General features: G+C 36.8%; 1 protein-coding gene across 6 annotated transcripts in view; it reads left to right on the forward strand.

The window, feature by feature from the left end:
- The window catches only part of LOC145688160 (small glutamine-rich tetratricopeptide repeat-containing protein alpha-like), a 140854-nt gene that overhangs the window by 15082 nt on the left and 100213 nt on the right, over positions 1-25559 (forward strand). For all 6 annotated transcript variants that reach the window (XR_014131848.1, XR_014131849.1, XM_081761983.1 and 3 more), the window contains exons 2-3: positions 5984-6215; positions 16385-16509. Coding sequence is in view for 4 of the 6 variants with exons in the window: in XM_081761983.1 (XP_081618109.1) it covers positions 5988-6215; positions 16385-16509 (353 nt within the window). In the remaining 2 variants the exon portion in view is untranslated. The remainder of the gene's footprint in view (positions 1-5983; positions 6216-16384; positions 16510-25559) is intronic.

A 25559-nucleotide genomic window follows, 5' to 3' on the forward strand; every position in this document is an offset into this window, starting at 1 on the left:
CTTGCTCGGAATTTAAAAGAAAGTTCTAGAAATGATGATCCCATTAAAATCCTATACTTTGATGATAGAAGGGATGACACTAAAATACACACAGACATCGTTAGAGAAGAGCACTTATCACTTGTGGCTGAACGTAACTCTCAATACGTTGGTCACGTGACACCATCCTCTGGTTCTGCACATAACGAGACCACAGCTATTTTCGAATACATCATGAGCCAACTCAGAGTTGGGCTTTGATAACTGGAATGGAGTTGTTCTTGATAACACTGCTTGGAATGGAGTTGTTCTTGGAAAATTAGAGGAACTAACAGGGAAACATATGCAATGGGCTATTTGTCTCTTGCATTTTAATGAACTGCTGTTCCGAGCTCTCTTCACGCATATTCACGACGCTTATTCAAGCCCCTATTCTTACACACGTCTCATAGTTTCAAAACTATCTAACTGTGGAAAGCTTTCAGTGTTGCTATTCAAACCAATAAAATATGACTTACCTCATCATAGTCCAGAAGAGCACAGAAAACTCAGTAAGGACCTGAGATGCTTGTTCCAGATATCTCAAGCCATTGACTCCAGAGCATGCCCGGAAGAGCTTGTTTCTATGTTCCCTGGCAAACTAAACAAAGCTAACTGGTTGACTAGTGCAAAAAGAATTTTAACATTGTATATTGCAACGAAAAAACCTACCAAGAAATTAATAGAAATTGCGACATTCCTACTCACCCTTACTACTCAAGATAGAAACTTGGAATTTTGTACACACATTTAGTACACCCCTTAGTCTTTCCCAGTTGATTTTGAGATCCGTGCTTTAACACAGGGGAATCCAGAGGGGATCAAAGGTTTAAAAAAGTGCCGATTACTCTCAAAATTTCCTGCTTCAGGGACATGATAGGGAAATGTGAATGCTACCGTTTCAAAAGCTGTTCTATTCTAAAGAGAGTGATGTATGTACCATGCTCCCAAGATAAATAGGGACGATGCTGTAGCTGCTTGACTGAAAGTCTATAATTTACCTTTAAAAAGAGCGATAATTTAAAAGGGTTAAGAAACATTGTTTGGGATTGATATAGGTTAACGATTGGGGATAATTCAAATTCAACCCCAATACTTTCTCACTTAAATGGCATAATTAGCATTTAATACTGATTCCTAATGCTTTTTCTTCAGTTCGCAACTTGTATTATACGAGGAGAAAGATTTGATTTAAATAAAAATAAAACTATTTAAACAAAAAAAAAAAAAAAAAAATAAATAAATAAATAAAATAACAAAAATGCTTTTTTTAAAAAAAAATCATGATTTTTTCCACCCTGTTTCAAATGATTGATTATTGCAATTCATTTTCATTGATTATTGACCAATACTGTTTTTATGTATATATTACTTCGTACAGTTGTTTTCAAGCTTAAAGAAATAAGTGAAATGTAAACCGTCTTCGATTAACTCCTTCTACACCGCTGGACCAATTTTGATACGAGCGGTGGGTTTTTGTTATGTTAGTTTCCTGAAAGGGCTTATTTTAACCTTATGATGCTCACCTGGGGTCCGTGCGAACCCCAGACTTCTTTATGATCATATTTTTCCTGTTTGTTTCATATTCTTGTCTAAGGCTCAGGACATCTCTTTTTAAGGTATTTTCTATCCACTCATAGCATTTTACTTATTGTTCTCTTGTATTTAGAAATTATAAGAGCATTTAAGAACCAAAGCATATTTAGCACACCTGGGGTCCGTGCTGACCCCACGGTTCTCGATGCTTATGTATGGCGCAGACAGATAAATATATTGAGAAATATATGTTGGTCAGAAAGTAACATATTAATGAGGCAAGATAAAAGACCTGATGAAATGATTTGTAGAATCATGGACAAGCAAGGAACTCACCGAAGAAATGTTCCACGATTATGCCGGTTAGGCTAAAGGAAACGGGAACTCACCGAAGAGTTGGTTCTTGAGAGAACAACAATTGTTGGCAATGAGGAAGTGCAAAAGGAACATCCATAGAGAAATTCTGAAATCGGCGAGTGATCAGTAAATGTCAGTCTTGTGCTTTGAAGCAGAGTTGACCCATGCGTACTAAGTCCCGAAGAAGAATATATCGGTCCTGCTATTGTCTTCAATGCATCATGATAAGACTGTAGTTCCCGAAAACAACAAATCGGATATCATCATAATGTATAATGAAACAAGGTCGGGTGTGAACACACTCGACTATCTCTAGGGATTCTATACGTGCAGAACAAAGAAGTTTGCCTATTATTCTTTTTTCAATGTTATTGATTGTGCAGAAATCGTTTCGACTGTAATTTACAGTCAAAGTTCTCGCAATACAGTGTTGCCAGAACTCAGAAAGAGGAAAATATTCCTAAAGAACCTTGGATGTTAATTGGTTGAAAAGGAAATCCAGAGGCATTTTGAAAATACCCAGTGCGTATAAAGTAAAGGCAAACTATTACTGCGATTAGTATCCTGAATGACATTAAAGGACAGTCTGGAACGACCCACGACAAGAAACATATTCATTCTGTGCCACAAACACGTTGTACTAATTGTCGTAAACAGGGTTTCACGAAACATTTGAAACAACTGTGTAACATGCGATGGTGAATTCTGAAGTAAAGTACGTTACAGTGCAATGCATGTAAAGAAAAATGAAAGCGTAGTAGGAGAAAAGTTCACTAGAATATATCCTAGAACAAAAATGTTTCACTATATATATATATATATATACACTATTTGTATACAACGTTTTTATTTTAACTATACTACTGTATCTTTATTATAAAATTGAAAGTGACTATGTGACTCTTGAACGGCCCGAACGATCTCGATCAAATTTTCAATGTAGATTCGGTTCTGGCTTATAAAAATCATCGAAAATGACCAATATCAAGGAGCGCTTTAGTAATAGTAAAAAGTGACTGACTAACGAAACATTACCATTTTTTCTTAATTTAACCCAGTGAAGCGGGTAATTGATGCTAGTAGTAAATAAAAGTAAGCAACTGTATTCAACATTATAATGAAATAAAAGATAATGACAAAATGTTTACTCCCAGGTTGGTATTAACAAAATTTTGAAAGGCTGGCATCATAAGGTTAAGAGGAGTAGAATGATTCTAGCATTTATACCAAAACTACAGTATCTCACGAGCCGTTCAAGTTAGGAAGATGAAAATCTTGGTATATCTCCTCATTAGAAATAAGGGGACCCTTGAGCAATTTTGAAAATTTCCGTTTTAACGGAGGGATGGATGGAGGAATGTAACGATATTTAGTGGCCAACCCCTTCTAGAGCGCTGCCGGATTAGATTACTTTCGATACATAACCATGGCTACTTACGCTTTTGTTACATTATCGGGGGGCGCGGTGGCTCAGTGGTAGAGCGTTCACCTTTGGTGCTTGGGGTCCCGGGTTCGATCCCAGCCCCCGCCAAGTGAACTTTGTGGTGGACAAACACCGTGCTCGTGGGTTTTCTCGGGGTACTCCCGTTTCCTCCCACTTTCTTCATTTCACTCATCTCTCATAATCCCCGTCTCTTTTAGCCTAACCGGCACAACCGTGGGACGTAAAACTTAAAGATTTCATTTCATTTTTTGTTACATTATCGGCATGAAGAAAAGAAGGGATGAGATGTTGGGTGTGAAGAGGTGACATGTAAAACTAATCAAAAACAACTGATATTAGTGTTTATTTCATAGTAAACGAAAAAAATTCGTAAAAGTGTATAAAAACCCTGTTTTTTGCTAACCCTTGTTTTTGGGGGTTACTGAGATGGATAGTGGCTTGCCGATTCCGTTTAACTCAAAGTTTTGCTCCACTGGTGGCACAATGGTGGAAGGGGTGATATTTACGAATTTTTATCATTACGCTTAGATTGTAATGCGTATCTAAGTGAGAAGAGATTCAAATATTTCATCCCACTGCGAAGAATGAGCATTTCAGATAGTAACAGCGTAAAAGTACACTAGACCTCCAAAGGAAAAATGTATGAGATTATGTGGAGTTTGGCAAAACACGATTTTTAACAAATCGCATGTCTCGAAAAGCAACTGCGGTGGTCTATGCCTTAAGTTAAAAAAAAATTAAAAAAAAAAAATCTTCATTTTAGATTTTGCCAAGAGGAGGCAAGGTTGGCCATCAACAACAGTTTCATGTCTCCTTTTGTTATTAGCATACAGTTTATTGTTGTTTTTTTTAATGCGTTTCCCTAAGTACCGGAAATAGTAAAAATTAATATTTTCCGGTTTCAACGTTGATCCGCGTATAAATAAACGGTAACAGATAGCGACAAGCAATTTTTGAATCTATTTAGCATCTCAAGAAAACATCCCATCACCACCTGCAACAATTTACTAGTGTTTAAAATTTATTAGTTCCTCCGGTTTTAATGTCGATTCACATAGGGCAGAAATGGTGAGATACCGAAAAGCGTTTTTTTCTTTTTTTTCATTCATTCATTCATTCGATTCAGCGTCTCAAGAATAGGGTCTCTCTTCTTTGTTCAACTTCTGTTCAAATCAAAAGTGGCAGAAATCAGTCAGTTCCGGTTTCACCGTTGATCGCTATAGAACAAGATCGGTAATAGATAGCGATAAGCGGTTTTGAATAATCAGTTCATCGTTTGAGGAGAGAATATATCACCACACTCATCACTCTACCAAAATGGAAGCAGTTGAAATTTACTAGTACTTCCGGTTTCAATACTTACTTCCATAGGGCGAAGACGTTTCTAAGGGATTTGGAAAAGCCTTTTTTGTGGACAGTTTCAGTGTTCCAACTGTGAGTTTTGTCTCGACTTTTACCTGTCCGTTTAAACTGGAAGTGGAGAACATTACGATTTTTTTTTTTTTTTTTTGTTTGCTTTGTTACAACACAACGCATAACGAATAAAATGGAAATAGATAGGGGATAGGTTTTCTTGATAAGGATTCAGTACTGCAAGAATGTGTTTCACCTCTGATTTTATTCTTTTCTTCCAACAGAAAGTGATAGATATTAGAACTTTCGGTTTCCATGTTAAGCTCCACAGAGCCAGAACAGTAAGAGATAACGAGTGATGGATTATTAATATGGAGTTAGCATCTATCTTTAATCTCATTCCTCTATTGCACCCTATAGTTCTAGATGTACTATGTTTAGTCTGAGTATTGCATTTGCATCTTTTGGAAGTTCGCTGTAGTTGCACACTGTAAATGAAACTTGCTTGCTGATGTTCAATATTTAGTGTCCGACTTCCATATTAGGTGCAATTAACAACTGACAAATTTCAATAATGGTTGGTCATTTATAACTGATAGTTCGACCGCAAGTCGTGTGGCAGAGAACATTACAACTATTCGAGGGAACTCAGCTGCAAAATTAAATTAATATAAAGAATTTTCGTATTGGGAGTCTCGGTTTTACTAGTTGTTGATTTGGTCGGCAGTCGCTGTTTTACACGGCCTTTGTTTTAGCAGTTGATGTTTTGTCCGTTAATTGTGTACATGTCAGGCATATAGAGAACTCCCAAAGGGGGTAGAACCATAAACATAATATTAAAAACGGCCCTTTCCGTTTTTTTTTTGGGGGGGGGGAAGGGATGGTCGTTATCCAGTATTTCATATAAGTACCTTATTTCAAATGTGAGTCACAAGTGGACAACTCAATATATACACATCATCTTATCTACGCTTTTAATTGCTTATTTCAATTGCAATTAACAAGTTTCAATTGCACTATTGCGATTAACAAGTACAAGTTTTAATTTCCTGGTGATTTAAATTTAAGTTTAAATTTATGATTGAATTTGCAATTGATTTTAATTGATTAATGTCCAACACTGATTATGTATGTATAAATGTGTGTGTGGGATTTTGTGTTTATGAAACCAGGAATGAGTAAATACGTATTAGTACAGTCCAAGTTTGTCATTTATAGCCTTGTATGCTTTGTGTTACGAAATTGTTTGCTTGTAACACTTAATTTTCCTTACAGCGACATGGATGATTCGAAGAAGCTAGTATGCTCTGTCATTAAATTCCTTAACGAGGATATGAAAAATATGAGTGCGGATGCTCGTGAAGGTATTGAAGTTGCAGTACAATGTCTAGAGAACGCTTACAATGTTACAGAAGAAGATCTTGCCCAGGAGGGCTCTATACCACTTAGAGAAATATATCGCGATGCTCTGAATAGTTTCGCCACTGCTCCGGTTCGCATTGAGTTGGTAAGTTGTAGTTTTATTATTTCGTTATAACTTGTAGTTCTTAAAGTTACTAGATAAACATGTAGAACGTACAAAATATTTTTACGATAATTTATCAATTAATTTGTAGTTGTTTACTTTGATAGCTCTAAAGACAAATTAATATGAATAACTGATTCTCTTGCATAATCTGTAAATCTGAGTCTTAGAATTCTTTCAATTCTTGTGTGACTGTAGATTACTGCTGATAACAAACACACGTTTCATTATAAATAACTATAGTAATAATTGTGAAACTGGTATTTTGGAGATTGCATAATTTCCACATCACTACATGAAATGTGTAATACCTTATATGTATAATACTTGGTAGAATATGAATTTATTAAAGACCCGGTTGTGCGTATGCTAGAAATGAAAATAATTAAAAAAAAAAAAAATGTATGTGCGTTATGTTTTTACATTGAATTGAAGATTAATAAAATAAATGAAACAATTGAGCACTGATGACTGGCCTGTTCTATTTTGAAACTTCTGTTGTACTTATACATGAAAAAATATCAAGATCTTGGATCGTATATGGACAATCTTTAAATGTATTTGTGGTATTCTGTCTTCCTAGAAGAGAGGACGGAACTTCCGAAACAAAGATTAATGTCATTGCTTAAAAACAAATATACAAAGTTTGATATTTAATATAAAGCATACAATTAACGCTACAATTAGACAAAATTGAAAAAAAAAAAAAAAAAAAAAAACTTGAATAAATAAAAGCAAACACTATAGAATAATTAACTTGTAAATAAATCCTTTAATTAAATTTATTAATTGGAGCTTAATGATCTTTATCACCGAGGCTACGTGAGACTTAATAATTTGAAGTGACATCCGAATCACTTCTCAGATTTTTGTTTGAGGCAGAAACCCTGCCGGGGTGCTCTTAGTTCTTTGTCATCTTCTAAATTCCATCTTCTTACCAAAATTAAGGTACAAGTCCAGAAAATAGGAAGTTTTCAGGTTCAGAGAAAATAAAATGAGAAAAAAAAGTACAGTCCATGACGTGCAATCACGATTAGATTCAAAACACATTAAGTTATATAAAGCGGAAGTTACTACGAAACTTCTCACGTCATAAGCATAAAAATTTTCACCTGTCCAGCAGTAAGCGGGCAAACGAAACTAAGAAATATAACTGTCTTACTAGTCAAACACCCTTCGCGGGAGGGCGCTTTGGTTTCCCATATGTTCGAGATACACGTCGGTTCTTGCAACGGGTACGGTGCATACTTTTCCTCGACTCATCACTGGTTGATGCCCTTCTTTGACACATGGAAGGTTTTCGTTTCGCACTGTTGACCTGGCTAATAACTATAATCAATGTCGGAAAGGGCACAGATGTACCCCTCCCAGAAGACTGGGATTTTCAGTGTAATGTAATCACTCACGCACACATGATCCGTCGTCGTAGGAAACAACATACAAGATCTGGTTGCTCTCTGCTGTGAACACCTGCTTCATCCTGGTGTTCGAAATCATCACCATGAACGTAAACAACCTGTAACACCCCAGATCCAGTGAACCACAAGATACATATAGGGCGTTCAGCAAGTCCATTTACCAAATTGTGAGAAAAGACATAAAATCTTGTATGGTACTCTTTAAGAAAATGGAAAAGTTACAATTTTTACATTACAAAAGTTTACGATATCTGGACATGAATCTTTCGGGTTCTGACAGGAGCTTAATATAGAGATCTTAGAGATGAAGTATGTCCGAAAGAACCGAAAGTGGAGCTGGTTCCCTTATACACTGAACGCACCATATAACATTTACTGTATACGGAAAGCGCTTACTGTGGACAACGTAAGTTAACACGTAATCACTAATGCAGCAACTGCCCTCCTTAATAAAGATGTGTTTGTGGTTTACCAGAAAGAATGGAAGTCATTTTACAACTTTCTGTAACATCCTTTTCACACCATCCGGTCTCTTCCGTTCGATTTTTATCCTGCGGAAACAAATGGTCCGTACAGTACTATATACTAACAGTCAACTTATTTTCCCACGAATGAGATCCCACTTGCGTTTTCCTAATCTCAGAAACAAATTTTGAAAATGGAAGAGACCCATGAATGGCATTAAAAACTATACGAAGACCTGATGATTTGAAAATGTCTTAGAACTGATGGAATGGACTTCACAAAAAACTATGCACGCATGCACTAATGTTTAGCATAAACGTAAATTTGCAGGCGTAAAAGTACAACCAGTACACTTTACAGTAGTTTACTACAAAGAAGTAAACACATTTCGTTGGTTTCAAACCTCTGACACAAGTCACCCTAATTTGTATCTGATACATCTGAAGAAGAATTATCCTGGAACGTTCATCCTCGTCTGACTCACCGATAGCGTGTAAAGGGTCGCGACAGCTTCTTCCAGTGAACCATATAGATTGATATGTAGTCTTACTAATCATCCATTTACTAATCTCAGGCACAAAAGGATGCACTAGATCCGGATTCATCGCATTTTTCACTGTATGATTAACGTAATTGTGCCTAAGAATTCTTTGTTCCAGTACCGATCTATATGGGGAAATAATCGTGTGTCATCTGCTTTTATGTTCTCGAATGCTATATTGTTTCCAGTCACATATTACGGAAGAATATGTTCAATCGTGCTTTGTTAACGTCATTACATTTCTTTTATCCATACGTTCTACATACGAATCTCTGGGAAGTTTTTTTTTTTTTTTTTTCTTAATTTATTTTATTTCCCCGGCAACAGATGAAGAATTATCTAAAGAATTGGAATGTTCGTGCTCTCTAGAAGTTCAAAAGGTCTTACTTTCCCTTTCCGTGCAAAGGATGCTGTTTAATCACAACCAATAAAAGCGTGGAGTGTTACAAATGGAAGACCCAAGATTTTCAGCAATAGAAAATACATTTACAAGATGCATATTAGTTTGTGTTCCAGAATTCATTCACATTTAAGCCTTATTACTGATAGTATGCAAATTCCCATTAAAGGTAGCCGTAACATAGGTATCTGATGAACGTATAACTACGTTTCCAGTAGATTGCTCACAAAAGCTATACAAGTGAAGAACATCCGTGTGGTTGCCTCGTCATGCTGGCAGAATAAATGTTCCTCCAGTAGTACTATGTTCTTTCTATAAACAACTCTCACTACTTCTAATGCAACATAGGGGGTTCTGTCATCCAAAAGTGTACAGTTGTTCAGATTTTTCTTGTCTTCTGTCAGAAATGGAATAAGCTCCATTTTGAAGTTCTTATAACTCTTGAAAAATCACGAGGACGCATCTCTTCACTTCCTCGTATTGCGTAATAGTTTGTACGAGCATATTCTGTTTGTTCCTTTCGATAAACTCTTGTTACGTCTTGTTTGAAGGGTTAGACATAAATTATTCTGAGTAAATACACAAAGACGAATGAGTATAACAGTTGAAAGTATTCCATACGTTACTGCAAGATTTTGTGGTGGTGAATAAAGAAGAAATATGTCATCGATGATGGTGACATTTGTTCTGCTTGGGAGTTGCAGGTTCAGCTTTCTTCTTCAGACGATGAAGTAACTGATAGTCAATTTCAGTCAACGATCTTCTATATATGCCAATGATAATGAGATTGGAGAGAGAGGCTATTTAAGAGTTTGAGTGAGATCTAGTTTCTTCGCCATATCTAAGAAACTTATCCTTCCAATTATTCCATTCGGAACCTTCACTTCTGTGTTCTGGTACATTTCATCTTAACTGTATCAGATGCAAAAATTGACACCTTCACTCGATTTATTGGCGTTCCGAATGTAGCACCGTCTTCCCAGCACTCCTTTTTAAGTCTGCTTGAGTTGCTCACCATCACTCCTAAGATTCAACAAGTAATTTCATGTATATCATGCTATTGAAATGAAACTTAAATCACAGTTAAACTAAGTTTGTTCTTAAACTTCCATTCTTTTGACTTATTTATGGTATTTCATCACTGCTAAAACATGCAAAATATCAGTGTACATTTGGTCCATATATCTTTTGACGCACTTTATTCTTTCGGTCGAATTTGGGTAGAGGGAACGTGTCTTATTCAGAGATACTTACTCGTTACTGTAATAGTGAGCATCAATTCTGTACCCAACATCACAAACAGTGGTCATATAACTTGTAATGTAAATTCTGATCAAGTCTGGAGCCACGCCCTTTTAGGTAACTTTAACTCTTGTCGTATTTCAGAATGCTTCCTATCTTTCGTCTTATGGTATTTCAACACTAAACCTAGACATATCTTGTACTGTAAGTGTTGATCAAATCTAAAACCACGCCCACTTAGGTAAATTTGACTCTTGTTTTATTTCAGAATGAGTCCTATTTCTTTGTCCTATGAATGGTACTTTATCAGTAGAGACATTATGCAACATTTCAGCGTTAATTTGGTCATATATCTTGTGACAAGTTTGGTCAGAGAGGGCGTGTCTTATTCAGAGATACTTCTGACTATTTTGTCTTTCTCGTTACTGTAGTAATCACCAACAATTTCCGCATCCAATGCCAGAAACCTAGTCATATATCTGGCGACATAAATTTCTACACAATTGGGGGTCAAACGTCACCCCGTGATTGGTTAGAGCTTCCTGTTTGAGTAGTAGGGTGGGCCGAATTTCAACTTTTCTCGAAAATTGATTCGGCGAAGCGGTTAAAGGGTGTCTTTTAGTGGGCAAAGTGCGCCAGATTTTTTTTTTTTTTTTTCAGAAATTTTAGTCAACGCCTTCATGTGCCGCATCGAGGTTTTATGGAAAATGTGTGCAGCCCGCACTACACAGTACAATATTTCATGTTTTTGGCTGTGTAAAACGCATATATTCTCGTTCTTTTAGATTCAGCCTTAAAGGAGCAGTTCGAGTTAAAAATAAGTTTGGTGCAATAGAAAGAGAAACAAAAAATAAGAGACCCGTATTTTTTTATATCTTGATAGGCCGTCTCGTTCAACTTCTACAGGCATTTGTTTTTGATGAATCGTAAATGTTGACGTCATTGGTGGGACGCGAGAAACTCAATGTGAGTCAGCAACCACTCCCTTGTACGCAGCTGATAAACCTTTAATAGTGCATTGGATTTAATAGATTGTGTTTTGGATTTGTTAGCAGTCTTGCTCTGTGTTGAATTTCTGAGGGAAGTTTTTGTTAGTTGTTTTTCCTATAGCATTAGTATAAAAAAGAGTAGAGAGAGAGAGAGAGAGAGAGCAGAAATTACGTTTGTTGTGCGAAACAGTGTTTCTTCCAGACATGTTTTTAGGGTGGCACTGTCTCCCGGAGCTCTGAGAGATTCCCCCGGAGGAGACCAAAATAATACGTCTATAACATAATAAATATAATAGTACTGTGTAAAAATAATGATTTTTTTCTGAAAGAAACACTAGTGTGAAGTAGAAAACGCGTGTTAGTACAGCGCGTGTTGTGTCTGTGAAGTGAAGTAGAAATGCCTAACACCTGCTGTGTTTTCGATTGTAATTCTTGTGCAATTGAAACTGAGGACGTAAAGTATCTTTTCTTACGTTTCTAAGTTGTGAGAAATCACCAGATCGATATAAATTATGGCCCAAGAAAATCAATGGGGGAAAAAATATACTAAATAAAATCACTCGTGTTCCAAACATCTTGACGAGCCTGCCTTCGAAAGTCAAGTTTACTGAAAGAAAAGTTAATGCCAGTGGCAGATCTAGGCTGGGGCCGGGGGCCTAACCCCCCCAGTTTTTGAGTGACAAATTTGATTTAAGCTATTATTTAGATATTTTTGAAAGTTTTTAGTGAACATGATATACATATCATATCATAGTCTGGGTTCTGACTCCCCCCCCCCCCTGAGTTTTTACCGTCTAGATCCACTTCTGGCAAATGCTAGAATTATTTACACGCAAACTGAGAAAGAATGCTGTTCCAAGTATATTATTGAAAGGTTTAAAATCCGAGCCATTAAACAAGCACCGATCTATGTCCAGTTACCAACGTACAAATATCGTACAAGACGCAATTGATGGTTGTAGTCAAGACGAGGCATTAGAGGGTAATAAAGACGATGTCACTCATGATTCTGAAGATACTGCTTTAGAAATAAGCTATACAATGTGAATTAGGGAGTGAAATATACCGGCTTGTAGAAGGAATCAGTGACGATGACTGTTCCTCAAGACATTGATCCATCGTTTAATTTCTCTGTATCATGTGACAATGATGATGAAACGGGTGATGAGAGTTGTTCCGCGGACAGCTATGAGAATAAAATAAATTTAACCGGTGAAGTGTTTTTCGTATTCTGGCAAACTTTACAGATGTTATTTCATTTTTGCCTCATATGTTACGCTCCTGTACATACCTTGAAGCACGAAATTATAGGGTCAGCGTTAAAAATTGCAACAAAACGTGAAAATGAACATACTTATGTTTGGAAATCGGAAGAATGATTAAAGAAAAGGTACTTAGGTGTTGCAGCAATCTCGTCCGCCATTTATTTACTTTTTTTTTTTTTTTTTTTTTTTTTTTTTGTTGGAAACTCTGAACTCATGCTTTATAGGATACGTTTTATAATATTATAAAAACTTTTGTACAGCCCACCATCAGATATCATTTTCTACTTGCAGATGATATTTGTAAGTCTTTGCAGTCAGTTCTAGAAAGGGAAACCGCACTTAGAACGTGCCACCGCACCTCTCACAAACGAAATGCCTGGCACTGTGTAGCATGTAAGCCTGCTCTCGCTCCTTGCCCACCTATGATGTCATAACAAAATCTTTCTTCCTCTGTTACTCGCTAACGACTGAACGTATCGCGATCAAACAAACACCATTCCTTTTAGAATTTTCAACTCTACAAGTGGAAATAAATTGTAAAAAATGCATTTCTAAGTCGAACTGCTCCTTTAAGGTCAGCTTGAACTAAACCTAATTCGCGTTCTCAAAGCTCACTTAGTTCTTCGCAGTGCAGTTCTTTGCTTAAATTGGCAAAATTTCAACGCTTAAGGCAAGAAGTTTGAGTTTTTTTTTATTTGTATGTACAAAAGAATTGATTTATTTTGGTTTAGTCTTAGAGTAGTTTATTTACATATATATTTATGTATTTATTTATCTTTTCCTCTAATGCAATTCATTATCAACATTCACGATCATTTATTCTTTGTCCAAAATAACCCAGAACTCATCATAAAGAGATAACTGCACTTCGAGTTCCACCCACCTTAAGTTCCGCCCTCCCGTTCTGTCTAATTTTCTGCCATGGCCTAACTTGCTTGCGTCCTCACATACTTGCTTTATTTTTCTAGATGGCATAGTATTATATCCATCCGAATATTGGCATCCCCTTTCTAGAAACCAAGGCACAGCGTATGAATCCATCACAACCTGCCGACCCACACACTGATGGGGAAGCCTGCGTCACCAATCCCATCATTCACTCTACTGCTTGGATATGGCACGGTAACGTAGTTATTTCTTCTAGCATTGCAGCTGACTAAATATTTTCTTCAATCTCGTCGTTGGAGAGCATCTTCGTGAGCGGAGGTTCTGCTGGGGACAAGGTCATCCACTCCACCATGTCGTAGTATTCGTCCGCGTCAAACTTTACTTTTAAGAACTGCGAATTATTGGAAAACATAGAGAATACTGTCTGCTTAGGTAGAAATTAGGCTAGCTGTCCCAAATTCCATAAATGCCACTGTCCTTCACAGCATGATGGCTTTTGCTGGATGGTAAACCAGACCCGGGGATACACCATAACGATATATTGTACAAGACACATGAATGCCTCGCAAAGTCTCGCTGTGCTAATGTACAAACGAAGAATGCGACATGCCTTGTTGAGCCAACGAGACTGGATCACTAGACAGAGTTTCTTGTTCGCCAAGTTTGAAGAACAGTATCCTGAGTGAATTGCTCTGCAGATTGCTAGTAAATATTTTTGGTCCGTACTGAGGTCTTCAACTTTTGCGAATTCATCCAATCAGTCAAGATTTATTGCTTGGTATTTTACAAAGGGCGCTTCCTCGCACTTGTCGAGCTTTCTTCGGATGGGTCCCGAAAGTATTTTTGGACCCGATCCTCCCCCGTCGAGATGCCTTATTAAGTATCGAAGCGGTAGTTCATTTCCCTGAAGAAGGCAAATAAGTTCTTCTTGATTGAAGTTCTAGATTTTTTTTTTCTTTTTTAAACAATGTAGAGCCCCTTTAAATTTTCCCGTATTGATTGGTGTACCGTCATAGCCAGCTGCTACCACCATTGATAGATCAGTTCAGTTTTCATCCAGAAATTCGTACATAGACGCGGCGATGTCCTCTCCACTACCAGACTTCGGCACGACGTTGCCCAAATATGTTGAACCTGGTTCTTCCACTACTGTTAAGTGTTCTTCGATCTGCCGTCGATACCAATGTTTTCCTTTTTTCGCTTGCGTTAGAGTCTGGTCTTTTCTTCCATCGAAGAAGACTCTTCTAACAGATTTTCGGGCTATGTCGTCATTTTCTTGAACAGCTGCGCTGAATTTACTCTTTTCACTCATAATCTTAATTTTATCAATACAAGGTTTTTGCGCTCCGTTTAAGTGACTCCTACATCTTGAGTTGCTGCACTAGCGATTAGTGAAACTGCCCAGAGAAGAAATAACTGCGTTTCCATGCCATACCCAAGCAGTAGAGCGAATGGTATGTTTGGCAACGCAAGCTTCTTAATTTGTGTATGGGCCGGCAAGTCGCGACAGATTCATACGCTGTGTCGTGATTTCTAGCAAGGAAATGCCAACACTAGGACTATCCCAAATAGAAAAGTAAAGCAAGTAAGTGATGACGCAAGCAAGGCCATGGCAGAAAATTAGACAGAGCGGGAGGACGGAATTAAAAGTGGGTGAAACTCGAAGTGCAGTCACCTCCTCGTGGTGAGTTCTGGGTTATTTTGGACAAAGAATAAATGATTGAGAATGTTGATAATGAATTGCATTACAGCAAAATATAAATAAATAAGTAAATAAACTCTACTCTTAGGCTAAACAAAATAAATCAATTTTTGTACATACAAATAAAAAAAAAAAAAAACGCAATCTTCTTGCCTTAAGCGTTGAAATTTGGCCAATTTAAGCAAACAACTGCACATAAGTGGGCTTTGGAAAGGTGAATTAGGTATAGTTCAAGCTACCTCTAAGGTTGAATCTGAAAAAGACGGGAATGTGTGTGTTTTACATAGCCAAAAACGTGAAATATTGTACCGTGTAATGCGGGTTGCATACACTTTCCATAAAACCTCGATGCGGCACATGAAGGCGTTGACTAAAAATTCTAAAAAAAAATTCTGGCACACTTTGCCACTAAAAGACACCCTTTAGCCGCTTAGCCGAACCGATTTTCAAAAAAAAGTTGAAATTCGGCCCACCCTATTGACTAGTAAGACAGTTATATTTCTTAGTTTCGTTTGTCCACTTACTGCTGGATAGGTGAAAAATTTTATGCTTATGACGTGAGAAGTTCGTGCTAGTTCCCTGTCTAATCAGGTCAGTAGATAATGTGGAAATGTTAATTGACGCTAATATGCAATTAGCCCAATTTTCTTCCCGTTCAATGGATCGAAACATAATCATGTTCTGTAAATAATTACCAAGTAATTTTGTTCACAAAGTCCTGCTTTTGAGGGGTAAAACACATCTAAGGGACGTAAGAGCTTAGCAGAGAGCATAGCCCATGAGAGTTTCTATAGTGACCTGGCAATCATTACAAAATACTTACGACAATGATTGAATCCAGAAGTGGAATAATACTAAGACCTGTATTACTTGCTTTCAGTTCTTTAATGTGTTTTAATGAATTAGAACAGCAGGATGAGTTTCCCAGTGTACCTAAATACTTGACTGCACTTACGTATATAGGATGTTGCACAAGAGATTGTTTTGATATTGTGTTAATAAAAATTAAAAAAAAAAAAAAAATCCAATGAAACATTTATTGTACAGTCAACTGTAGGTTTTAATGGAATAAATACGCTGATGAATATATTATTATTATTATTATTAATTATTATTATTATTATTATTATTATTATTATTATTATTATTATTTTCGTAACTATTTGATTTGGCTAACTATTTGAAACAACTACTGAATTGTTTCAGAGGATTGTAGTTTTCATATTGTCAACTTTTTTCAGCCGTCCGAGATTCTCAGGCACGAGGTTTCTGCAGCTGATAAAGCCAAAGCTGAGCAACTCAAAAATGAAGGTAACAACCTGATGAAGTCAGAGAAATTCAAAGAGGCGCTGGATTTATATACGAAGTAAGTTTCGAAAGCTTTTATTTATTTTATTCATTCTTTACTCAATTACACGATAGTCCCGTGTAACCTAGTCGAGAAAAAGAAAACACTTCCGTGGGACTTTCTTTTCTTTAAGTTTCAACAATGAGTTTTTATTTTTTTAACAGTTATTTATCAAAGAGTAACTTCATTGGTACGATGCGTTGGCTGTACTGTAAAGGTCAAGACACACATGCCAGCTGAAATTTCTATTCAGTTCGGTGCAGCTAATCTTCGTTCTGACGAAACACCATCTATCCCATCAAATCCGGTTAAACGGAACTCTAGTGTAATTTTAATGTTAACGTTGTTTACTTGTTTTCGCAATCTACCAGCGGGAGTTATCAGGTATTGTAGCATTCGATTAGCATGTGTGATGGTGCGGGAGATCATTGTGAATACAACATGAAATTTCGGCTGCTACGCATTTAGCGCAACTTTACCAATGACCGCTACGTCAGCGAATTTCTAGAAACTGACTTCATATCCATGCGTCAGACCACCCTGATCGTTGTATTTCAGCAGGACAATGTATGGGCCGTATATCCCGGAATATGCAAAGCCTTCTTCGAGAAACAGTGGATATCACTGTTTTCCTCCCCTGATCGGCAGCACCTTGTTCTTCACTGTTCCAGTAGTGTGATGCCTTGTGGACTTGCATGTAAACAACGAATAGTAGGTTTTTCAAATTCTCACATAACGTTTACTTATTCAATACTACTTCGTATAGAGGCTCTGATTGCAGCACATGGAGGCTCCACGTGATATTAATTTATGAACGGTAAAGGTATTGTACAGTTCTGCAATTATAGTCATTTCTTTATAGTTATGGAACTAATCTGTGATATAAATAAACTTCCACTTTAATAATATTACTAATTCAGTCCTAACTCTAGTCTTCGCGAATTATGTGGAAGAATTTGAATTAAGAATGATAATTATGCATCTTGTGCTATATGGTTGCGAAACAGGGTCCATTACTTTGAGGGAAGAATGCAGACTGAAAAGTTACGTTGGCTTTGAAAGACATGGATCGTAAATGAAGTGTTGCAAGTACATGAAGTTCTTCGTAAAGCATTCCTTAAATGACATTTTGATCATTTTTATTTGTAATGTCCTGAATAACCACACACATTTGCTCTTGTAGGTCATATATAGTATTGTAAAGGGTCGGAGAAATCATTTTTTTTTTTTTTTTTTTTGATGAAAAAAAGTTATACCAAGGCCAACCATAAAGAATGTTTTTTTTTTTTGGGGGGGGGGGGCAAAGAATTAGCTTCTATTTTTTTTTTAGCAATTCTTTGTTCTACAGTTGTAAAACTAAATTTGAGTGGCAGATTTTATGCAATATCCTGTTCTTTTGCATTCATTTGCTTTTCTACACTTCTTGTTGCGACGTTCTGCCCTCACCTTCCATCAGCTGTACACAGAAACACACACACACAAAGAAAAGAAGAGTTTGTTCTTGAAATCAAATATATTAATTGAAAGCTTAATTATGAAAATTAACTAGTATAACTTTTAGTTCATTGTTTTTGCTAATGTACTGTTGCAGGCATTATAACTGTCTACAATTTAGAATGTTGTCGCAGAATTGAATCATTTATAACAGTGAGGGACAATTTTTTTTATTAACGCCCCCCCCCCTCCAAAAAAAAGACAACTTTAGGTGGATTAGTATAATTTATTAAAAACAACAATTATACATTTTTAAAAAGTCTTGTAACATTAAGCCCTATTAAGGATGAAATATTATGAAGGAGAACGTGATGAATGGAATTGTGACTACATTTGTAAAAGTATTTCATAATGTGATTTGAACTGGGATGCACTGATTAAGTAATGTAAATGTTCATCTGTCACTTTGTTTCTAATACATCTCTCATGTGTGTGGCTTGGGCGATCATAGTGGTTAGCTCCCCTTCCGGTGAAATTGACTTATTAGACGTAACGGTTGGGCATAAACCATAGAAGAGTGTATATGTAGGTTAATTTCGGAAATGTACCTGCAGGAAGCAGGGGAAGCTTGTTTGGTATGTCATTGCATTGAATAGCATGGAAATTGTGAACTCGTTTCCCAGTTTACTTAAGATGGAAAATGTTGCATACCATTATGTTTCATTATGCTTCCCCGAGCCGCTCATATATGGAATGAAGCAATCATAGCAGTGACATTCTGGGCGTTAGATACCAGATTTGGGAAACTGGATTTCGACAAGAATGTGTAGAACTAATTTTGAGACATTTGAGAAAGATCTGTTTAAGTTCAGTGTTACATTGCAACTCAATTGATTCAAGTTGCAAATCCGATTTCACAGTTCACATTAAAAGTCTTTTTCAACGGTACTGTAGTCTCGATATATTCGCTCACATTCCCCATGAAGTCTTCCCAGGCTATCCTCGCAGCTTCTAAGCTTGGCCTTTATCACTGGGTCTATTGAATTTTACCTTAGGAAGTGAGACAAGTCATTCTTAGCTAACTGGTTTATAAGCAGAACAAGTTGTAGCATAAAAGTTGTGAAATGGTTCCAGATATTCTAGATGGCCTCAGTTGATTATGTCCTTGCACCTTGACACTGTTTGTTCATATGGCAAAAAAGATATGTGAAAAATCCAAAGCGTGAACAGCAATATAGCGCTTGAAAGCAATACAGCATTTTCCAGCATTTCACTCTCTACGGACTACTATTTCTCAAGGAAGAAGGACACTTTCGTCTTTCAGCTGTTAGACTCGCTCTCGAAAACGCGTCCTGCGCTAATTCACCGTACTTTCGAGTAGTATGGTACCTCAGACTTCAGATTGTATGGAGTCAAGAAATTGTCTGTAAATAAGCCTGGGCGTCTTGATGTATAACACAACGTAGATACAACACCGTTCTTGCAATATCCTTGATTAAAATCCCAACAGATCCAGATTTTTTCCCCTTCATAGTTAGTGCCCCATCTGTCATAATATTGTATGTTTTAGGTATAGGACCTTTCAAAGTTAAGATGCTTTCCAGAAACTTAATATATATATATATGACTTTAGTTCACCATAACCACTACAAGCATGCTAATTCTTCAGTAATAGATAAGTTTTCGTCAAGACCTCTTATAAATAATAAGAACTGTGCAGTATCATTTGCTTCCAACCATAGCATTATTATCATGGGCATCATAGGTATTCTGTTGGTCTTCAGCTGCCCTCTTCGTCTTCACGTACGAGTTTTCTGTTTTGATATGATTCATCAACTGTAGTAGCCTCCTTCGCCCCATCTTCTCTTTCTTGCCACCATACCTTCTAGTACGTCTCTCATGATACATCTTTCATCGAATGTCCCAACCAGTTTCTCTGCCTCTTTTCAATTACATCTAAAATTGTTCTTTTCTCCCTCACCATTTCTAACATCTTCTCATTCGTTTTACGCTCAGCACAGCTAATTCTTCTCGTTGTGCACACTCACATTTCGAAAGCTTCCATTCGTTTTTCATCACGTTTGCGTAATGCCCATGTTTCTGCCCCATGCAGTAGAACAGTCCACACAAAGCATTCTATTAGTATTTTTCTCAACTTTTTATCCAAGAATCCACAAAACAGACTTTTCTTCCTTCTAAAGGTTTCTTTCGCCATTCCTTTCCTTGGTTTTATTTCACCTTCGCACTTCATGTCATCACTAATAATGCTATCCAAGTATCTAACACTAGTCACCTGTTCTATGTTCTCCCCTCCCACTTCTATATTTGATTACTAATAAAATATATATTTTATTATTAATAAAATTAAAATTCTATATTTGACATCGACCGCCTTGTTCCAGTCACTATGGCTTTTGTCTTTCTAACATTTATTTTAATCCCTTACACTTCATAGCCCTTACTCAAGTTATCTAACATCTTACTGATTTTCTTTTCAGTTTCTGCAACAAGCGCCATATCATTGCAAACCGTATATACCTATTAATTCAATTTCCTAAGGAAATACCATCTTCATTTTGCAGGCTTTGTTTTACTATCTCTTCTACATCGATATTAAGTAATGTTGGCGAGAGAGAACATCTTTATCGAACTCCCCTTCCAGTTGCATTCTCTTCTGTCATTTCCTCCCCTATTCTAACACTTACCTGTTGGTTCATATGTATATTTCTCATGAATACCCGATCTTGCCATTTCAACTCAATCTTCTTTAGAACTCCCAACAACAATTTCCAGTTCACGCTACCAAAAGCCTTTCCTGTCAGGACATAAAATATCAGACATTTTGAGTATGCAATGTTTAGGAGCGAGGACGGCGACAAAATCAATTTGGAAGATCTCAGAGATGGAAGGTACTTCTGACATTAAAGAACTATTGCATATATATATATATAAAAGAATGTTTTCATACACAGAATAATAATACTTGAATGTAGTTGGAATTCCACACTAAAGGGCTTGGGGAAAAGTAAATTTAAACTCTAAATATTGTTTCGTTTTAATAATGTTTACTATTGATAAAATACATCGAAATACCGTACTTTTTTTTGAGCGGGGGGAGGGTCATACAAACCCCACGAGAGGCATTTATTGAAATCAGAAGTCTCTTTGGTAGTATTTTTGTTTAAATGAGTCATAGCCAAATTGGACTCAAATAATTCGTATCATAATTCACTTTTCTTACTGATATGCAAATTAAGTCGTCGTAATTCTTTAACTTGTACTAATAAAAGTCGTTGTGAACAAACTTGGACTATTACAGTATTTTGAAATTGTCCATATGTAATTCTTTATAATGGTTTCAATTGTGCAACTGTTTTTCATCTTGTCCTTCTGAAATGACTCTTGACAATTATATTAACAAGTATGTAAAAATCAGTACACTGTATTTTTATCAGGAGTCCTTCGTGAGTGAGTCGGCAAACGTATCTTATTTATGCCCAATTAGTACCGGTTTCGAGTTCAAATGGAGGACAATTTCTCTCGGACGTAAGCCGAAAAGCCGTTTGGATTCCGCTTTAAGCCTATGTGACCCTTTCCAGCATAACCTGGTTGTTGCATAATGACAGCAAGGTGAAACAAACTTATTTCTGTCCATATGTGATATAAATACATAAAGCAAATTATTTAAACAAAAGACAGACAAAAAAAGGGGGTTTAAACAAACAAACAAACAAACAAAAAAACTGGTGTTTTAGTTTTTTCAATAAACACCATGGCTTTTGCCAACCCTGCTTTTGAACCGTTTTATGTAAACGCACAAAATTTATTATAAGGTTGTCCTTGACATTCAAAATGCAAACACCTCATTTAATTGCATAATTGTAGTATGGCTGATGTGTTTTTTAAACCGCTGCACAGTGGTTCAAGATGAGCAAAAACCTGGTCAAAACCTATAATTGGTTATAACAATGTACAAAATACTTCTAAAGTCCCAAATATGAGAATTGTATAATTATGGTATTAAGAATTAACGAACACGTTAATCGTTCGGTTGCACTAGTCCTATCTGCAGGAGAGAGTTAGTAGGAAATGTTTGTAAACACTAATAAAGTACTGTGTATTCGTATGCAATACGTGAGTACACTCACACATGATAATCTGCACTTCACTCATACATACAAGTCTTCATTACACTCTCACAAAAAAGAAAAACGAGAATTGATTTTGTCAACAACACCTGTACGTCAATCATCACTGTCACAGACACTGTTCATTATTTTGGCTGCTGAACCTAGCTTTGGCTCCTTCTCTACACTTTGTCTTCAACAGCAGTCGTCCTTCGTATGACAAGCACCGCCTTTTCTTTCCGGTAGCCACGTACCTGATACTCGAAAGGAAGGGATCACAAGTAATCAGAAGCATATGTAGCATGTCCCGATTCGTAATAGTGCGAAATAATTTGCGTAAGTGATCTTCCCGAAATGTTCGTATGTCTTTATTCCGTGCCTGCTATGTCTCTTCAGAAAGCTGATCTATTGGGAAAATGGCATTCTGTATCACAGCCGAACCATGAACAAATATTTTGTAGACACTAGCAGGCATACAGAATCAACTGTAAAGATGAACAAAGAGTTTGACTGTCTCCAGTGCATAACTGTCTAAAGCCTTGGAATCAACGTCAAGTACAGAGTTGATTACAGATAGTATCACCGAGAAACGTGTAATCAGTTTTTCAGAAATCCCGTTAATTGCAAAAATTGGTGTGGGTCCGCAAAAATCTCCTAGTAGTGTTCCTATCATTGCTTGTTCCACTACCTCCTACTTTGGATCTATCAACATTAAGGCCTACTTTTCCTATAAACTGCTTCTGAATCTCATGTTTCCGCGAGTAATTGGTGATAACGTGGATAAATGTTTGCGTTCCATGTTTTTGCATCAACACGTAGACAGTTGTATTGGCTTTCGGTTAACTTAGCATCGAGAAATAATGGAAGCACCTATTCCCTGATATACGGTTTGGGTTAAATGCTCTGTCCTTTGCGCTCATAAACGCTTGCCTCATCTTACAAGCTTTAGTCGGAACTGTTTCTGTAACCTCACGAAGTACTTTTGGTGCATCTTCTTGTCCTGATGCCCAACGACTCATTTTGGCAGCAAAGACCAGTTCCGATGTACTTGCAGATGCGCGTAAGCCTTCCGTTTTCCTCCGTTTGGTTCTATCACAAGATTCTCTGAACTCCTTTGATGGACGACCTCCAGGATTTGAACGATGTTCCACCTGTCTCTAGACTGTAAACGTGAGTTCTCCATTAAGCCATTCTGTATGTCTTCAGAAAGATATCATGATTTCTGCAACTCTTATACAGTTTTTGATACACTTGCTGCAAAATCTTGAAACAGTTCTTCGAATGTCTTCACTAACGTGAGCTGGGTGATCACCAAGGCCTAATTGTGTCAAAACCAGGTCTCGACATGCCGTGTTTGCTCCCTCTGACAATGACCTTTCATTTCTATCATTTTCTCATAGAACTGGATATGTTTCAGCTTCATGATGAACTATAGACGTCCAGCAAGTAAAAAGTAAGAATTATTAATTTCGGTGTACTGTCACCAAACACAATCACTAAGAAACATGTATTTCACGAATTCGCACATATCCGCACCTAAACTTCATGAAAAACAATTTATCATGGACTATTCTTTTAGGTCATTTCAACAACTCCGCTGGGGAACGCTGGGCACTATACTAAATCTCTGCAGATTTGTGGATTTTCTGCTAACACAAATGAGATTTTGTCACATTAACATTTTGTTTGGGGAAACGTACATATGGAAGAAACTACATAGCCACTTTAGACAGTTGCAGTGCTTGAGAGGTATATTGGTACCATATATAACATGTGTTCCTTGTAACCACATATTCTTAGAAATGAAGCCATGAACGTGAATGTCAAATACTCCAATCGGTAACTGTTTCAGAAACATGTTCACAATGGTTAACTTCCACCCTTTCTAACTCACCCATTACATATAACTCGTGTTCATTCTTTGTATGTAGCAAACTTTGAATATTTCTTAACCCATACACTAAACCAGTGTCCTTCTAACGCAGTTTTCAAAAATTGGGTTTTGACCAGCTTTTTGCTCGTCCTGCACCACCGTGCGCTGGATTGTGCAGTTAATTTGGAATGGGTAATTTCCAAAACTGCAGTGAATTTGCTCTAGTGCTTGGGGTTCCAGGTTCGATACCAGCTCACGCCAAGTGAACTTTGTGGTGGACGAACACCGTGTGCGTGGGTTTTCTCGGGGTTCTCCCGTTTCCTCTACTTTCTTAATTCCACCACTTCATTCATTTCTTATCATCACCGTCTCCTTTAGCCTAGCCGGCATAATCGTGGGACGTAAAACTGAAAGATTTCATTTCCAGTGAATGTTAACATTCTCGAGCCCGAAGTCCTAGGTGTAAAGAAGTCATTTCAGCTGGTTAAAAGTTTTTTGATTGATAGGTTTTTTAATTTTTTTTTATTTTTTATTTATTTTATTTTATTTTATTTTATTTTTTTATTTTTTTATTTTTTTTTAGAAAGTGTACATTAAGTGTTCTTGCAAGGGAACTTTTAATAGACATTGCTTAAAGAAGAAAATACCTGTCTCACTCCAGTTTACATATTTTTACGAAAGAACTGATACACTAATTAGAAACCCTCCCTCAACCAAGTGAACAATCTAGATTTTAATTCTAGTTTCTGATTTAAATCCTTACGCAGCACCGAGATTATGAAGGATAGGATATTGTTAACATGGGCTCTAAACCACTACCAAGCCTTGAATCCGTTACAGAGGCGGGTTTACAGAACAGGCAAAATCTAACCTCTCAGCAGGCCGTTTCCTTCCACATTATTTTAGTCTAGATTTAATGGTAAATATGACATTATAGGTCATGTTTAGGTAGTGAGAAAACTGGTAAGAAAAGTCAAAACTAGTGTGAATTACCATGTTTTGCATTAATTGACTACGGAAAAGCATTGAATTCAGTGAAGATTTCGGCGGGTATCAATGCTATTAAACACCAAGCAGACGTAAGTTAATTGTTAGCAATGTTCTTGAGATTTCGGTCTTTGTAAGCCAGTGATTGGCCGTCTTGACTGAAATTGATCGAGGGTTCTACAGTTTCACCAGGATGGATTACCTCTGGTCATCACCCTTCTACTCCTTTTTCATTGTTTATTGTTTTTAATTGTATTATTAGTTGGCCTCACAGAATGGAAGTTGCTTAAATAAATAAAACTAGGCGTGCCGAAGAATCCTGCGTAAAGGTTATTAATAACTATCGAATATCCAATAAAAAAAAATATCGGAAAGATGATACGATAGTGACAGTGAGTATGTTTCTCAGAAACTTTTAAAAATATGCTGGAGTTTGTATGTATATTTGAGGTAGGACCATTCGGATGAGTGTAAAGGGGAAACCTGTCCCAAATCTTTGTTTTGCTGCTTGTTCAGTCATCAAACAACTGCAAGGTAAGGCAGAAGAGCTTAATTTGAAAAAGGAGTAAGTGTTGTTCAGCAATAATACGAAGGGTAGAAGTTAAAAATACTAAATTATAATTTAATACCTCCGCCTATCTAGGCAG

This window comes from Thermobia domestica, chromosome 6, assembly GCF_964235325.1.
Source record: "Thermobia domestica chromosome 6, izTheDome1.hap1.1, whole genome shotgun sequence".
NCBI classification, from domain to species: domain Eukaryota; kingdom Metazoa; phylum Arthropoda; class Insecta; order Zygentoma; family Lepismatidae; genus Thermobia; species Thermobia domestica.